The sequence below is a fragment of the Mytilus galloprovincialis genome, chromosome 3 (genome assembly GCF_965363235.1).
Source record: "Mytilus galloprovincialis chromosome 3, xbMytGall1.hap1.1, whole genome shotgun sequence".
Taxonomy (NCBI): Eukaryota; Metazoa; Mollusca; class Bivalvia; order Mytilida; family Mytilidae; genus Mytilus; species Mytilus galloprovincialis.
The window spans coordinates 16,723,266-16,742,397 of NC_134840.1; the positions used below are offsets into that span (position 1 = coordinate 16,723,266).

The 19,132-nt window shown below is 31.2% G+C and overlaps 1 protein-coding gene across 1 annotated transcript in view; it reads right to left on the minus strand.

Moving 5' to 3' along the window:
• LOC143066222 (CD109 antigen-like) overlaps window positions 1-19,132 on the minus strand; it is a 48,826-nt gene that overhangs the window by 12,943 nt on the left and 16,751 nt on the right. Inside the window, exons 11-20 of the mRNA XM_076239220.1 lie at window positions 9,246-9,455; window positions 8,643-8,750; window positions 7,560-7,622; window positions 6,632-6,820; window positions 5,710-5,859; window positions 4,916-5,026; window positions 3,929-3,977; window positions 2,629-2,839; window positions 1,809-1,926; window positions 1,018-1,131 (exon numbers count right to left, since the gene is read on the minus strand). Coding sequence (XP_076095335.1) covers window positions 1,018-1,131; window positions 1,809-1,926; window positions 2,629-2,839; window positions 3,929-3,977; window positions 4,916-5,026; window positions 5,710-5,859; window positions 6,632-6,820; window positions 7,560-7,622; window positions 8,643-8,750; window positions 9,246-9,455 — 1,323 coding nt within the window. The remainder of the gene's footprint in view (window positions 1-1,017; window positions 1,132-1,808; window positions 1,927-2,628; window positions 2,840-3,928; window positions 3,978-4,915; window positions 5,027-5,709; window positions 5,860-6,631; window positions 6,821-7,559; window positions 7,623-8,642; window positions 8,751-9,245; window positions 9,456-19,132) is intronic.

Below are 19,132 nucleotides of genomic sequence, written 5' to 3' on the forward strand. Positions count from 1 at the left end.
GCTTGCATTGCCTATCATGATTTTCTTGATACAAGATTGCTGCTCACAAGGAAGCTACATTGTATTAAACCAAGAGTTCCAAATGGTGAAGTTGAAATCATCCCTTCGTAAATTTTACGGACGCCAACACGAGTTGGTTGACCATTATGGAATTACCGTTTCACAAATTATTTCGGATATGTTCCTAACGTCGTAACTACAATCCCCTTCCCTTTCATGAATGTGACCTACCGAATTAGACTATTTACCGGGTTATTATTATAAAATAAGCAACGCGACTGGTGCCACATGTGCAGCAGGATCTGCTTCGATTCTGGAGCACCTGAGCTCACCCCTCGTTTTTGGTGGGGTTCGTGTTGCTGATTCTTTAGTTTTCTATTTTGTGTCATGTGTTCTATTGTTTGTCTGTTTGTTTTCTTTCATTTTTAGCCAGGCGTTGTCAGTTTATTTTCGATTTATGAGTTTGACTGTCCCTCTGGTATCGTTTGTCCCTCTTTTTTAAGCATAGAACCGTTTATGCAAATTTACCGATAAATTTTTAAATAAAATGAACAAATAGACATAAGAATCCAATTGGAAAATCGAACATCATAAAAAGAAAAAATAACCAGACAAACCATAATGGAGAAGATAAGCCGAGGAAAAGGAAACAGCTATTAAAATAACACTACACAAAGCAAGGACATAGTTCTATACATGTATTTTCTTTATAAATGAGACGAGGTATGTGTGTCAATGAGATAACTATTCTATGGAGACCAAATGTAGAAGAAAAAAATATATATAGGCCACCACGACTGCAACTGGTGAGCTTTTCATAACGTAAATTGATACCTTTATTCATATTATGTATCTAAATTATACTTTTATTATATTGAGTTATTCTATTCAGGTAAATGTTTTATTTTAAAGTCCGTTAAAAATTTTAACATTACCTTTAAAGTTCTGAGGATGCCTTGATATTCTATTGATAAAAAAGTTCATACAATACAGTACAAATCTTTAATATCCACCTACCTTTAAATCTTCGTTCCTGTAATTAAAAACTGTAATCTGTAGAATAAGTGTTTCTCCTCGTATCGCTGAATAGGGCAGTTCAAATCGCATGAAAAATCTTTGATACGTTATGATCTGTAAAGAAAGTAGCATATAATGTAGAAAACCTTTTAAAAAACAAACACATTGACTTTTTATGGAAACACAACATAATTTAAATTATAATATACAAAAAACATAGCTTGCTTCTGAGCTACTGGTTGACGTTGACAAATTGAAATTTTAACATAAATGTTCCTCGGATATTTATTTGACTTAAATAACTACATTTGTTTATAAGTGACTGTTAAAAGCAACACATACAAAAATAATTTATAAATTGCTTAAAGTCTAAGCTCTAAGTCTTCAAAACACTACAAAACTAAAGACTTATAACTTCAAACCTATCCAACACTTATGGTGGTCTCGGATTCTTTCTTTATAAATGATGTGAATATACTAATAAAAGTAACAGTCCTTTAATATGTGCTTATTCTAATATTGGTAGGTATTGTCTTTTTGATCAGTTCGTTTCATGTGTATGAACATTTGAGTTTGCCATTTGATTGGAACTTTCCCTTTTAAATTTTCCTCGGAGGTAGGTATTTTTGTGCTTTTACTTATTTGCATATTTAACATTAAGCATTGTAAGTAAAACTCAAGCATATCTTAAATGTCGCGTCCCAAAAAAAGATGTTTTTCTAATTTAGAATACAAATAATACGTTAAAACTTAAAGCCATATTCCGGTGATATAAAAACATAAATTCTCACCTTCGCAGATTCTGCCGCTACACCCAAACCTGATTGAGGATTTACAACAAAAGATGTCGCTATCCACTGGGTAATGGTATCAGGAACCAGAGATTTAAGAGAGGCAACGCCGTTACGACTGAGACAAAGAAAAAATATGTTACAGAAATTAAATTTATTCATGTGTTTTCTGTATATGTAGATCATTCAATGAAAATACAGTTATTATCCGAATATTGACTGTTGAAACCAAATCTTGTTCTGAATGAAACCAATATCTGATCATTCAACTGTCTAGTTTTTGTGTATGCCAAACGCATATAATCATGCATCTGCTCATTTGGTTTAAAAATGAATGCACTGAGCTGGATAATATGTCTTGCTTTTAATTTTAACTTTTAACAATGTACACCATCGTGTCAATTAGAAGAATCAAGTTATAAATCGCTTCATCTTTCTTTAATATAAACTATTCTTTTGTAAGTATCTGTCTCAAGTTAGGAGCGTTACATTCAGTGGTTGTCGTTAGTTGCTGTATATTATATTTATTTTCCGTTAATTTGTATTCAACATAACTCAGGCCATTAGTTTTGACGTTTGAATTGTTTTTCTTTTGTTATATCGACTCTTTTTTCATTGTTGAAGTCCGTACGGTAGCATTTTGTTGTTAAATTCTATGTGATTTTGTCTCTTATGGAGAGTTGTCTTACTGGAAGTTATACTACATCTTTTTATTTTCGTATAAAGATTTTTACACTACAACACCAATAAAAGAATGCTGTAAATAGAGAAAAAACACATTCGACTTGAAGACCCGCCCAATAAAAGTTCTTAAACTTACTTTGTGGTGGTATTTAACCATAACCACGTTTCTAGAAATCTGACCCTTTTACGTGAAGGCGAGGCCAGCGATTTACTGACATCCTTTTGAGCAAGAACAGCCTGTGTACCATCACTAGGACCCCCATTCCCATCTCCATTGCCACTGCCAGGTCCAAAAGCAGCAGGTGGCACCATAGGGCTTACATAGTATTGAACAGACTGTTCGAATTCTACAGTTAACAAACGACAAATATTTTTTTTTATAAGGTAATGACTACATTTTATACTATTTAAACAATTTTTCAACCAAACAAAGGTATGGTAAGTTTAAACATATATTATTTTTGAACAATATTCATGAAATAAAGTAAATACTACTGCAAAGGGGGCGAAAGCTACCAGAGGAACAGTCAAACTCATAAATCTGACAACTGACAACGCAACGGCTAAAAATAAAAAAGACAAACAGATAAATAATAGGACACTAGAAACAGCATAGAAAAGTAAAGAATAAGCAAAACAAACCCCACCAAAAATTGGGGGTGATCTCGTATTCTCCGGAAGGGTAAGCAGATCCTGCTCGACATGTGGTACCCGTTGTGTTGCTCATGTATTACAAACCCGGTAAATAGTCTAATTCTGTAGGTCACATTCATGAAAAGGGAACTCAGTTGTTATGACACACCAGAAAGGTATTTCACTTGACCTATAGTAGATGTCATGTTTTGCTACTATGAATTTGTAATGTTATTATTTTAAAATGTAACCTAAATATATAAATATAATAGATTCGAACTGAGACTGATGTATAAAATACATATTTTCTCTTTTGATAAGATTATTGTATATTTTTGCAAATCACGTTTAAAAAAACAATCAATCGGTGTGATTCGACAATTAGAAACAAAAGAAATGGAATATCACAAATTCGTCACTAAAAAATTCTAAAATTAAAAAAAGCACTTCATGTTTAATAAATTCATATTTTGTTTACCCTAGGCTGGGTGCAATCAAGTTTTTCGGGGTTATTTAAGCATTTTGATACGGTCCCTTTATTTTTTTTTATCGGTGTAAGTATGATTGACCTTGTGGATGACTTTTCGAAAAATGTCAAGATGGTTAATGGTCGGCATTATGAGTTTCAAATGGTGTTTTTTAATCATCTGTTAAACTATGTTACTCGAAATATACAATCAAATACAACTTGACTTGTTTTCATTATTTATCGACACAAAATCATCGAAGGTCGTGGTTTTTTTTTCGTCTGTGTGGTCAAGGACTTCCCAATATAAATCTACAAATTGTTAATTACTACTTACCTTTATGTCCTATTAACAAGCAATCTGTCGCTATAAATACACCGCTATTCTATATTAAATTTAAAAAAGTAGTTTAACACTATTGTCAGTCTTTATGTTTATATGAAGTATTCTTTTGATTGTTGGTCGTCTTTTTCGTGTTCTTTGCCATGTTTTAGTCTTATTTTCGTCATCTTGTGGTTTATGAATGCTGTCTTCGTATTGTTATTTTTTTTTTCAATTATACCGCATATTAGTATAATATAATTTGAAGTATTCTATCCGATCCAGTTGAATTTGATAGATAAGATCATTCCCGATACAATCTATTTATATTCTATATTAAAAACATATACTGAACAGTTTATATGTGGATCTAAAAGAATGTTTTGTTAATCAACAGAGAAATACTGACCTAAAAAAATCATAGTAAACATACAAAAATGAAACCTTTTTTAAATGTTAGCATTTCTGCATGCATAAGCATTATCGAGTCCATGCATCGTAAGTTTTTTATTTTAGTTTCTTAATTAAGTTTTTTTATTTTAGTTTCTTAATTAAGTTTGAGAACTTGAGTCAGTCGAATCGGTGGAAGTAAATTTGATAGCTATTGCCCTTTTTACGGTTTTGTCTATTTAAAAACGATAACGAAAGTAGGTCACATATTAATAATGAGGCAATAGGGATACCGCACTAGGTGTTTATGTCGGTGTCAATTTGAAGAAAAAAAATAAGTTAAGAAGTACATGTCAAATCTCTAAATTATTCCTTATTTCAGTGACCATACATATGCATATAACTGGTTAAAGGTTTATCGCGCGTTGAATTTCTTCAGATAGAATTGGTTTATACATTGGCAAAATGTAAGACGAAGATGTAAGACATGTTTTTTTTTCAAAAACATAACAACACGTTTGTGAACTGCTATTTCACAATCCAAGATGTCGGTATACCCTTATTCTACCTTGATATCAAATTATTAAAAGGGGCAGTAAAATGAAAACGTACAGTGAACACAGTTTTTGAATCAACTCCACTGTCCACGACAGATCCTATGGAATCCCATTCTCGAAGTAGAGGTACTGGTGTGGATGTAAACCCTTGTAATTTTGTTAGTACCTTCGTAAAAAATAAATAAATGAATACAACAGTTTCATTCATTAGAAAAAATGTATCGAAACAATGAAATAAGGTATACAAACTGCAAATGTTACAATGCTGAAAACATTTCTGTCTGCTCTTTTGGGTACTCATAACTTGACATTCAGGAAATACGATACAGTTTCGATCCCACGGTGATTTTGTTTACCAAAAAAATAATGTGCATCCAATAATTAATAGGACGTGTTGTGTTATGGCAGATTTTGCTAGTCTGTTTTATTAAAAATGTGATTAACATGAGAAATTCGGTGGCTCCATATATTATATGATCTGCAACTGATGACAGTGCGTAGGGTTCCTGTTTTATTGACCTTTAACTAAAATCTATCGTCTAAAATCGGAGAAAATATAAAATTCGGCACAACGGGTTGGAGTATGAGGAACATTTTTTTTAGGTAAGTCTGCCGGATAATGAATATTAATTGATTATCTCTATTAAGCGTTAATCAAATATGTGTGCAAATTGACAAATTATTGATTGGAATAGATGATTGATTTAGATTGTGAGACCCAATTAACAGATAGGCATTAATTTTCGGCAGTTGAATTTATAACAACGTATTCTCAACACTCACAGCATGAATGTCTACTGTAGTGCTATATTATATATGTTTTCGTGATATTTAGATAATTTCACTAACATTGTTTGCTGTTATATCATTTGCATTTCCCAGTAACAACACACTTTTGTCGACAGCTAATATATTGACCAGTGACCCTGGGTCAGCTTTGACTTTTAGGTTAACTGCCTGTCCTGGTTCAACGGTTTTCTTGTCAAATTCCATAGTTACCTGTATCGATAAGTTAATAACACATTTATATTATAAATTTTAATTATAAATAAATTTTTATTAAAAAAAATCTGTCTATTTGTTGCATTTTAAATAAGAATAGATAATTATGTGAGAAATATCCTTTTCAAAATTGTATAGAATATTATATCAAATAATAATCTAATGGTAAGAACTCGTACATATTAAAGGTCGTTCAGAAGTTACGCATATACTGGTCTTCAAAAGGCATCGCTGGGTGAGCGATTTGTGCACATTCATCTGATCTTGCCATAATTGGAGTACAATGTATATAAGTAATTCCTTTAAATGTTAATTAATTTATTAAAATGAATGAACGAGATCTAAACATCGATTCACTACGATGCCTTCTCTGATGATTATAAAATATGAACCACTACATGCGAAAAAGTACAAAGACGAGATTTTGACAATTTGTACAGGGCACGGTGTTGAAGTTTGTTAAAAAAAAATATACAATTATATTAGTCAAAACAGAAAAAGACGAAGATGTATCTGAGTAATTGTAGCAAGTATAAAATATATTTTTACGCGAATCAGTGATATACCGAAACAATATCAAAACCATTCACGACACAATATAGAGAAAATAACTTCAACCTTTTCAATATTTCCATCTTAGCATTATATCAGTTGAATGTAAAGGAAAATGTAAAATTATGCCATCTTGTGTTTCGGAAATTGATAGTTCAGATAAGTTATTAAACAAAATAGTTGTACTTTATTCTAAATCTAATTAACAAATCATTACTTTATTCCTGAAGATGTCTTTTACTGAAAATATTACGGCATCAGCAACAATCTCTCCATATCGTCTTACATAGTAAACGAGTATTCTAAAGGATGGCGTCATTTTATGAGTAACACGTATAGTTTGTTTCCTTGATAACCGGTTCATTGCAAATATTCCTTGCTGTACAATTGATCCTTTAGAAAATATCTACAAAAACTATTCATATATGTTGATGTTTACACAAAAATCGAAAATAATTTAATTCTAAAAACAAAATAACATTAAGGTATCCCTATTCTATCTGAACGAAACATCGTCTAATATTGCAAAATAAATATCAAATTCCTTTAATTTATTTTTTCGTATCATTTGATAAAATGTATTCTAATGCATTATAGAACAACAGGTGAATAAAACTTCACCTTCTGAATTAATTATCATCACCAATTGCACATATATAATGTTTGTTGTTGTGTAACACCTTAAAATGTTATAATTAAAGAAGAGACGAAATATGGCTTTTACCTTTGAGTTGTAGATCATTTTGATAAACAAAATTACACAAATGCCATTAGACACAAAAACATCTTTGCTTGTTTCATTGAAATATAGATCTGGTGGATATTAAGAGCGTTCAAGAAAACAGACTATGAACAAAAAATCCTGTGTATGTCCTCTTCAGTTAACGGGGGCATACTAAACATACAGTGTTTTTCAATTGAATGAATTGGAGGTATAACTGTCTTTCTTCACTTTTGTTTCTATTTTTTGTGCCATGTTTATATGAAAAACCATAAATGACTCTGTCTTTTATTCGATTTATGAATTTCGAACAGTGGTATACTACTGTTGCCTTTATTTACATTTAGTTACAAGTTCACCCTAGAGTATTTTGATTGAGAAGTGAGTCTCTCTTCCTTTTTTTCAATTATAGCTTATATCATACCTTGTAGTAACACGAACGAATTTTCTCTGTAACTTGAACTGTAAGCTGTAGTTTTCTTCCAGGCTACGATTGACGAAAACAGGATTTTTAAAAAGTCTTTAAGGAGGCTCAAGGGTATAAAAATTTCAGAAAAAAATTTAACATTTATATTTCAAGTACACATTTTATTTATTGCCTTTAGTAAATATTACTTTATCATACGGCACAACAATCATTAATAAAAATCAATTCGTGTTGGCCCCAGATGACTTTGAAAATGTAGATATCACTGAAAAAGCTCTAAATTATCTCCCTTTGGTGCAAAAATGTCATTTTTTGACATTAAAATTGAAATAACTTTTTTAACTCATCGGTGACCTATGTTTTTTATTATTATTTTCAAATAAGCTTAACTATTGTTAAATTTGAGCGATTTCTGTAATTAAGTTCTTTTTTATTTCGATATTACAGTTATTTCTCCTATTAGTTCAACAGAAAAACAAACCTTTACAAAAATGCATGCTTCTTTCGACGGCAGATTGTGAGCGTAAATGAACGGTGACCCCATTTTTTTTATTTCATTTTTCTATGAAGGATAAGATAAAGTTCATTTATAGAAAAATATAGCGAAATCCTATATTAATTTAAAATACGATTTAGACCCGCGAGCCCCCTTAATAAGTCCTAGTAGTAAATAACACTGATTTTGAATTTACTAAATGACATAAGAACATTTTTGTTTGTTCCTGTGCTATGTACAATAAAAGTAAAAAAAAACGAAATTAAAAAAGAAACTCCGAGAAAAACTCAAAACAGAAAGTCTCCAGTCAAATGGCAAAATAAAAAGCCAACCCGAGCGACGTCTTAACCGGTTTATTCTTTGTGTTCATCATCCATTAAGCTTTTAAAGTGTTTCATGTGTTGTAGTTTTTGTTTGTTTGAGAATTCACACAATTGAGAGTGTGGTATGTTGTAAACTTAACATTCATTACAGGCTTTCTTTTACACCCCAAAAGTATTTTCAGTTATTTTTGTTGCAACGTTGATGTTTCAATGATAAACACCATATCAATTTAATATATGAATAAACGTAATGAAACAAACCTGTACACTGGACCGTCCTCGTCTTTTTCTAACCTGTATGTAGTTATTGCTTGGTGAAGTAGCTTTTGAAATATACTTAGAACTCAGATATCGTCCTTTGTATACAACCTTTAAATGTATAAAACTACATGATTACGTAAAAGATTATACCTTAAAAATGTTACACTTTCTTATAACTACCAAAAAATACTATGTCCTGCTATTTGATTGATAATTGTAAGTTTCAAAATGGTCCAATTTCCTTTGAAAGTCGAGTTATATTTGTACAATAACTATTAATGAAAACTTCTATTTTCCAAATTGTATCCCGCATCCCCCTTTTTGAAATGATTCGGGTGTTTCAGATCGTCGATCCATATACAGAAAATCAACAAACAAAGTACTTTCCTCACCTGGAAAAGAAAAACAGTGAGTATAAAAAGAAAATCATGTATCGGTTACACTGCCATGTCATTGTTATTGAAACCGTTCATCGCTATTATGTATAGGTTGTTCTTAATGGTTTTTAATTTTATTAAATGCATTTTCGTAAAAAAAAAAGGGTATATGAACACTGGATATTTCATTTGATCGCAATAATTCTCCAAATAATAAAGCACTCACATAAACTGTGCCAGATTCAGCATGTTTTGGAAACGAAACTTGTTGTATAACAACTCCAGACTTGTCAACAGCAACTGCTTTTGTAAAGAACAGTTTGGTCTTTGTAGTTATACTTTCTTTGACCTTGACGCTATATTTGTAGGTTATGATTATCTTTGCGGTACCCAGTGGAGATTCGATGCTACTACCGTCTGATTTTTCTATCCTTATCTAAAGTCATACAAAAGAAAAATATTTGCAAATTTTACACGAGGTAGACAAACAATGTCAATGTAGTTTTGTGATTTTGTTGCGTTAGCTTGCTTTTTCGTTGACATTTATGAAATATATCCTTTTTCGTATTTACCTGAATTCATATCACTTACATCTTCGACAAAAATATAGATTATCAATGGTTTTTCGAACAAAATGGTATTTCTTATCTAAAATCCTCGACTTGCAACTCCTTTGAGACGGGATGTAGCCATGAAACATCATCCAGCTTGACAAACCATTGATTATCTGTTAATGTCTGTTTTGACACAATTGCTTTTTTTTTTTTTTAGAAAATTTCAATAATATAATGGAAAACTTTGCAGAAAGATAAACAAAGATGTGCTGCTAACTACTTCAAAGAGGGATATTTGATTTTCCCTGCTGGGTAACTGTATAAGAAGTGTTCCTGATAATGTTATCGATAGTTTTCTCTATCTACTCAATATAATAAAGAAATCATTCATGAAAAAAAAAATATGGCCGCCGAGCAGTTAACACCTTAGAAAGTTAGCTCCCAGTTTTTGCAGTCTTATGACAAATCTAGGAAGACACTGTCTGTGAATTTAGTACTATGTGATAGCTAATTCAATGGAGAATAGAATGATACAATTTTTGTGGAATATTTTTCAACAGGAATAATTTTGTGACTTGTGAAAGATTTTTTCCAGAAGGATCTATTTTGATATTTAATTGTTGATTTCTACTACTAGAGGTGACAATATATGTACAGTATGTCTTCAGGGCAACATTTAGCTGGTTTAAAATCTACAAACAGAAGACCTACTACTAAACCTGTGAATACTGTTCAGACATTGCTTACAGCAAAAGTGGATAAGAATAAACCACCACCTAGTTAACGAACTCATTCAGACGTATCTAATGAATCAAACAATAGTTTAGACTTATCTGGCATAATGAACTTTCAAAAGGATATTGATGAAATTAAAATCAAACTTGAAGGTGTGACAAGGAGAGACGACCTTGATAGAGTAACAAAAGATCTGATTAAAACTAGTGATCTTGAGCAAGTGGTTACTTTAATTGTCAAAAAGCTAATGAATGAATTTGAAATAACTGTACAAAAGAAGATTGATGAAAAAGTGGAAGAAGTTAAAAATGAAATGCAGGAAAAATTTGATGCTTTAACTATAGAAAATGAAGACCTGAAAAATAAGATACAAGCTATACAGTATTTCAATACAACTATTAGAAGAGACTTAAATGAAACAAGTCGACTTTCAAGACAGGCTGATATAAGCAGCAATTATAACGAGCAGTACTCGAGAAAAAATAACATTAAAATAATAAATTTTCCAAGAAAAGATAAACAAAATCTTAGAAAGGACTTTATGGAAACTGTGAGAAAAGAATTAATGTCCAATTAGAAGACAGAGATGTGGTTGCAATTCACCGTATACCATCTCAAAAGGCTGGGCCCTATCCAGTTATTGTCAAGCTATTCAGTAGTGATGTTAAGCGTCAAATTATGAGATGTAGGAAAGAATTGACCAGTAAAGTTAGATTTGTTGATGACTTTACTCAAAGAAACATGATCTTAATAGAGAGACTTAGAAAAACTGACGAATTTGAGTCTGTCTGGTACTTCAATTGTGGAATTTATGGTAGAACACCTGCAGGACCTCAGCTGAAATTTGGACTTTATGATGACATTCATTACAGAGTACAACAAGGGAAATAGATGTTATGTAATTAGAACTTAGACCTCACGGACAGTTTTGAGAATTCTATAGTTCATTGTTAATATTTGACTTAATATTTGTGCTTATCTCCCTTTCTTTGTATAAAAAAATCAGAGTTATCTCTCTTTTAACTATAGATCATGTATGTTATAGATTTTCTTTCTACAATACATATTTATACTAACATTTTTTTTTTGGGACAGATAATCTTAATTTTTGTTGAACTATTATTTTGTTGGTGTCATATAAGGCAAACTGCATCAAATGACAAATTTCAACTACAATGTGGCAAAACATATTGAAATATTTATTTTTTTTAACACTTTTTTTGTCTGTTAATTATATTTTTTTCTATGAATTGAATGTCTGTAAATTATTGAATTACACTGTTGGTCCCTGTACGAAGCTTGGTTATACATGTGTGTCGAAAATTTTCATACCACCATATATAGATACTTTGAGCAAATCTTTGTATATATGTCTTTGTGTCTCATGTGAATGTATAATATGGATAATCATATGTAAATATGTATGCCTATATGAAATGATGATGTACACATATTTCAAACCATTATGGGCTCTTTAAAGATACTGTCTGTTAACTGTCAGGGTCTGGGTGATTTATCTTAAAGGAGGAATGTATTTAGTTTTCTAAAATCTGGAAACCATAACATTTACTGTCTACAAGACACTCATTTCACAGTGGATAAAGAAAATAGTATAAGAACGTTATGGGGATATGAATGCTACTTTTCATCCTTTTCTTCAAATTCAAGAGGTGTAGCTATTATGTTTAAAAATAATTTTGAGTGGAAAGTACTTAAAGAAAAAAGGGACATTGATGGAAACTACTTAGCTTTGGACTTGGTTGTAGATAAAGTTCGTTTTACTCTCATAACTATATATGGCCCAAATACTGACAGTCCATTTTTTTATGAGCATATTATGTCAATTATTGATGATTTTGAAAATGAGTATTTTATTATCTGTGGAGATTTTAATCTTGTGTTAAATCCAAATTTAGATTGTTATAATTATTTACACATAAATAATCCTAATGCTAGAGACAAACTATTAGAATTGATTGACGATAGATCTCTAGTTGACCCCTATAGGGAACTTTTTCCTGACCTGTGTAGATACACTTGGAGGAAAAAATTACATTTCAAACAAGCTAGGCTTGATTTTTTCTTATTTTCTGAAAACATTTTGTCATTTTTGAAAAATTGCTGTGTAGAACCAAGTTACCGCTCGGATCATTCTAGAATTACTCTAGAACTTGAATTGATCCATTCATTAGGGGGAAAGGTTTATGGAAGTTCATTAATTCTTTGTTGTATGATGCTGACTATGTTAATGCTATCAAGGAAAAAATTTTGGATGTAAAAAAACAGTATGTAGCCTTGGTATATAATTTTGACAATATTAAAGAAGTGAATAATGATGATCTTCATTTTACAATTAATAGTCAGCTTTTTTTTTGGAAACTCTATTAATGGAGGTGAGGGGCAAAACTATCTCGTTCTCTAGCTTTAAAAAGAAGGAAAGAGAGAAAAGGGAAAAAACATTAAAAGATGACATTAATATTTTAGAAGAAAATGTAAACTCAGGTTCTATACAGCAATTGGAAGACAAAAAAAATGAACTAGAAAAATTAAGAAAGGAAAAAATGCATGGTAAAATAATTCGATCCAGAATACAGTGGATAGAAGAGGGAGAAAAACCCACAAGTTATTTTTGTGGACTTGAATCTAAGAATTTTACCAGCAAGATTATTCCAAAGGTTGAAAAAGAAAATGGTGATATTGTAACTAACCAAAAAGATATACTTAAACAGGTTAAAATATTTTATGAAAATTTGTACAAAAACAGAGATATTAAATGTTGTAAACCTAAAGATATTGAAAATAGTCTACAAAATGTAAATGTTAGAAAGTTGTCTTTAGATGAACAAGATAAACTAGAAGGTGAAATATCAGTTGAGGAAGCTGGTGAATCTTTAAAAAGAATGAAAAGCAATAAAACGCCTGGATCAGATGGTTTTTCAAGTGAATTTTTTTAATTTTTCTGGCCTGACTTAAAATTTTTGTTGTAAGATCCTTGAATGCAGGTTATGATAAAGGGGAACTTTCTGTTACTCAAAAACAGGGGATAATTACATGTCTTCCAAAGGGTAACAAACCTAGACATTTTTTAAAAAACTGGCGCCCTATATCTTTGCTTAATACTGTATATAAAATTGGCTCTGGGGTTATAGCAAGAAGATTTAGAACAGTTTTGACTAAACTTATTGATACTGATCAGACAGGTTTTATGAGTGGAAGATATATTGGGGAAAATCTATGATTGATCTATGATATCATGGCATATACTGAAGATAATGATATACCAGGCCTTTTATTGTTGATAGATTTTGAAAAAGCCTTTGATTCCATTTCATGGGAATTTCTTTTAATTGTATTGAAATTTTTTAATTTAGGCGATTCTATTATAAATTGGGTGAAAGTACTCTATCAAAACATTAATTCAGCAGTCACTCAGGGAGGAAATCTTTCAGAATTTTTCACTGTTGAACGGGGTTGTAGGCAATGTGATCCATTATCGCCTTATCTTTTCATTCTTTGTGCAGAAATTTTAGCGTTAAAAATAAGAAATAACAAAAATATAAATGGAATCAAAGTTCTTCATGTTGAACACAAACTCTCGCAGTTTGCTGACGATACATCACTACTTTTAGATGGAAGTGAAGAATCTTTAAATGAGGCATTATTGGAACTAGATTGGTTTGCGAAAATTTCTGGTTTGAATATAATTTTTTCCAAAACTCATGTGATTTGGATTGGAAGTAAAAAGTACAGCACAGAGACACTTTGTACAAATCAAAATCTTACTTGGGGAAGCACATCCTTTAAATTATTGCGTGTTAATTTTGATGTCGATTTAGAAAACATAGTTAAAATCAATTATGATGAAAATATTGTAAAAATAAAAAGACTAGTCAAACAATGGTCTAGACGTAACATTACTGTTATTGGTCGAATTACTGTTGTAAAGACACTTATGTTGCCAATTTTAAATCATTTAATATTGTCACTACCTAATCCAAGTGAAGATATTATTAAACAGATAAATGAACTTATGTATAAGTTTATATGGAACTCACCAGTTCATAGAGTAAAAAAAGAAGTAATACAAAAAGATTATTGTGATGGAGGCTTAAAAATGATTAATTTACATGCTTTTATAAATACTTTGAAATGTACTTGGATAAGAAGAATTTGTAAAAACGATTGTAAATGGCGAAATATATTTTTGTCATATGTTGATAAAGATAGATTCTTTACTTGTGGTAATAGCTATGTAAAGCAACTACAACAAAGTATTAAGAATAAATTTTGGAAAGATGTACTGGGTGCTTGGCAAATGGTAATTGAAAAAGAAATGAATTTGCACGACTGGGAATATTTTCTTTCCAGTCCAATTTGGATGAATAACCTATTCCAAATTGACAACAAACCAGTGTTTTTCAAAAACTGGCATAGTAAGGGTATTATACATGTAAATGATATTGTTGGGGAGAATGGTACCTTTCTAAATTTTTATCAATTTCAGGAGTGTTTTCAGATGCATATAGACATCATGAAATATAATACCATAATTTCTGTGCTAACTAAGACTTCCAAAAAAATTAATAGGGGAGTTTATAAATTAGTATCTCCTTTCATACCATCAGTTATAAAGACCATTCTCAAAAGCAAAAAGGGATCTAAAGATATGTATTTGGTGCTAAACAAAAACAACACTGTTCCTACAGGAGTAAAAAGATGGGAAGCAATTTTAGTTTTAGAAAATCAAAACTGGAAAAAGATTTTTCAATTACCATTTGCTATTACAAAAAATACTAAGCTACAATGGCTTCAGTATAGAATTAATCATAAAATTCTAGCAACAAATACGTTTTTAAACAAAATTGGGATAGTGCAAAACCCATATTGTACTTTTTGTAACACTGAACTTGAATCAATTGAACATATACTGTGGGACTGTTATTATGTACAACAATTTATTGAGCAAACTGAAATGTGGTTTCTCCAGAATGGTTTTAGTATACCATTTACACAAGATATTTTTTTGTTTGGAAATTTATCACGAATGTACAAAGGTGACCCTCAAAACAATCTTTTTCTCTGGATTAAACAATATATTTATAATACACGATATTTTAAAGGAGAATTAAGTTTAACGGCATTGATTGAAAAAATAAAGCATCATTATATTTTGGAGAAGAAGATATCAATTAAAAATAAATGTTTTGACAAGTTTAATCAAGCTTGGTGCATTTACCAAGAGGCTTTACAGGATAATTTGGTGGATTAGCAACTATACAAAATTAGCGGACATCAAACTAAAATTTATTTTTTTTTATATTTGTTTTTTGGTTTTTTTTTTGGTTTTTTTTTTTATTTTTCTTAATCATCTTTTAATTCTTTTATTTATTAATTCTCTATACTTTTTTTTGTATGTCCTTTTTCATAAGATACAATTATAAAATCCCAACAAAATGTTATTTTCAAGTTCTATACATTTTCTGATAGGTTGTATTATATTATATTCATATATATGAGCTTAGTGTTTGATAACTGTACTGTTGTATATTATATATGTTGGATAAAAAAAAAAAAAAAAAAAAGAAAAAGAAATCATTCATGGTACCCATAGATTAGTTGGAAATTAACACATGGTCAGGGCTGTGATATTCGAATTTCATCCTAAACGATTCTAATAGGACAAATACGGTCATTAAAGAATTAAAGAAATGAAGCGAGTGTGGGTGTGGCTATTTAATTTTACCCATTGTTAGATAATAGTAAAAAATAATCTAATAAATCTGTCATGAATAATTTCTTAAATAACTGCTGAAAAAATGTGATTGATTCCTAAAATTCTGACACCCAACATTTGCTATTTTTAATTTTTAATATACATTTTGTGTTATGCCTCAGAATAAGAATAAAGGTTCTGTAGGTTTTTTTCAATTATAATTTGTAACACTTAGATATAAAAAAAAAAGAAGATGTGGTATGCTTGCCAATGTAACAACTCTCCACTAGAGACCAAAATGAGGCAGAAATTAACAACTATAGATCACCCTACGGCCTTCAACAATGAGCAAATCCCATACCGCAAAGTCAGCTATAAAAGGCCCCGAAATGACAATGTAAAACAATTCAAACGAGAAAACTAACGGTCTTATTTATGTACAAAAAATGAACGAAAAACAAATATGTAACACATACACAAACGACAACCACTGAATAACAGGCTCCTGACTTGGGTCAGGCACATACACACAGCATGTGGCGGGGTATGCACATAGTTTACGATACATGTGCATTTATGTTGGAGGTCTATTTTAACAGTCATTTTTATGTAAATCTCGGAGTCTGCCCTTACTTGTTTATAAATCGAAAGTAACACGTAATATTATAATAAATATAAAGCAATTGTTTCAAAAACAATTGTTAGGCAGTCTTTCCCCTATGATGAATGGATAATTGATTTTTTTTATTGATTGATTTGGAAAAAGGGGGGGGGTATTTGTTTATTTGTTTGTTTGTTTGCTTTGGTATGGGGTCTATATTATTATGTTACCGGAGAAGTTTCATGTTTAGTTTGGAAAGTTTTTCTTTTATTTTAGATACAGCGCGCGCGCAAGATTGAGGAGACATCACGTGACGCGGGTTTATATTAAGAAAAACTTAGTCTTTTTATTTCTTTTTAGGTCGGGACTTTGAACAGACAACATCTATAGAGATGGAATGTACACAATGTAATTTCTTTTGTCATTGTAGGAAATTGACATTTTGATCACAGTTCACCAGCAGTGCATGTTTTGGATTTAATCGATCCGGTGTAACTTTAAAACACATTTAAGGATTATTTTCTGATAATGTACATTTTTCAGCACCTGTTTGTAACACAGATTAGTATTTCAATCTCGGAGCGGACATTTTATTGTAGGTTTTTACTGAGATTTACGGACCTAGCAAGCGATTTTTTCTGCATTGCCATTTCTTTTTTCTAGGAAAAGTCTTGAGAGATATCTGCAAACAGTTTTTTTATGAACCTTCAATACATGTATGCCCTGCTGACTGCAAATTTTCAGGTCGATTGGACTTGTAGTTTCAGAGAATATGTGGATTTTTTTTTCAGAAGAGACGTAAGAACAATAATAAAATAAAAATGTTCTTGAATAATTGAGAGTTTGTTCCTTCAATATACTGTCATAAATAAACAGTCATACATATTGATTGATTGATTAGTTGGTTGATTGATTGGTTGGTTGGATGGTTTGTTGGTTGGTTGGTTGATTAAACACGTTTGATAGGGTCACTTAGAACAAGGGAAAAAAACTTCAAGAGACCTTGCATCCCGTATTAAACGCATGACACGGAAACATACATTAAGTGATTGATTGGTTGGTTGGTTGGTTAAACACGTTAGTTAAACATGTTGGTTGAACACGTTGGTTAAACACGTTGGCTGGTTAAACACGTTGGAAAGGCTCAATTTAAACAAGCGAAAAAAAACATCTTGGATCCCGTATTTAACAAATGAAACGGAAACATGCATTGATTGGTTGATTGGTTGGTTGGTTGATTGGTTGGTTGGTTGGTTGGTTGGTTGGTTGGTTGGTTGGTTGGTTGGTTGGTTGGTTAAACACGTTGGTTAAACATGTTGGTTAAACACGTTGGTTAAACACGTTGGCTGGTTAAACACGTTTGATAGGCTCAATTTAAACAAGCGAGAAAAAAAAACCATCTTGGATCCCGTATTTAAGACATGAAACGGAAACATGCATTGATTTATTGGTTTGTTGGTTGGTTGGTTGATTAAACACGTTGGTTAAACATGCTGGTTAAACACGTAGTTTAAACACGTTTGATAGGCTCAATTTAACAAGCGAAAAAAACCCATCTTGGATCCCGTATTTAACACATGAAACGGAAACATGCATTGATTGGTTGATTGGTTGGTTGGTTGGTTAATTGGTTGGTTGGTTAAACATGTTGGTTAAACACGTTGGTTAAACACGTTGGCTGGTTAAACACGTTAGATAGGCTCAATTTAAACAAGCGAAAAAAAAAACATCTTGGATCCCGTATTTAACAAATGAAACGGAAACATGCATTGATTGGTTGATTGGTTGGTTGGTTGGTTGGTTGGTTGGTTAAACACGTTGGTTAAACACGTTGGCTGGTTAAACACGTTAGATAGGCTCAATTTAAACGAGCGAAAAAAAACATCTTGGATCCCGTATTTAACACATGAAACGGAAACATGCATTGATTGATTGATTGGTTGGTTGGTTGGTTGGTTAAACACGTTGGTTAAACATGTTGGTTAAACATGTTGGTTAAACACGTTTGATAGGCTCAATTAAAACAAGCGGAAAAAAAGAAACCTTGAATCCCGTATCAAACACATGAAACGGAAACATTGATTGATTGATTGATTGATTGATTGGTTGGTTGGTTGGTTGGTTGGTTGGTTGGTTGGTTAAACACGTTGGTTAAACACGTTTGATAGGCTCAATTAAAACAAGCGGAAAAAAAGAAACCTTGAATCCCGTATCAAACACATGAAACGGAAACATTGATTGATTGATTGATTGATTGATTGATTGATTGATTGATTGATTGATTGATTGATTGATTGATTGGTTGGTTGGTTGGTTGGTTGAAATTCAAACACTCATAAAACTGTTTAAATAGTGCCAAAACCACATAATTTGATGACCTTGACCTTTGACCTTGTGACCTTCGTCAAGGTCATTGCTCCACAAGGTCATTGCAAAAGACCCTTTGGGTCAAGGACCTTTTGTTTAAGAGTTTTGCCTAAAAATGGCTTTTTAAAAACCATCGATGGGAG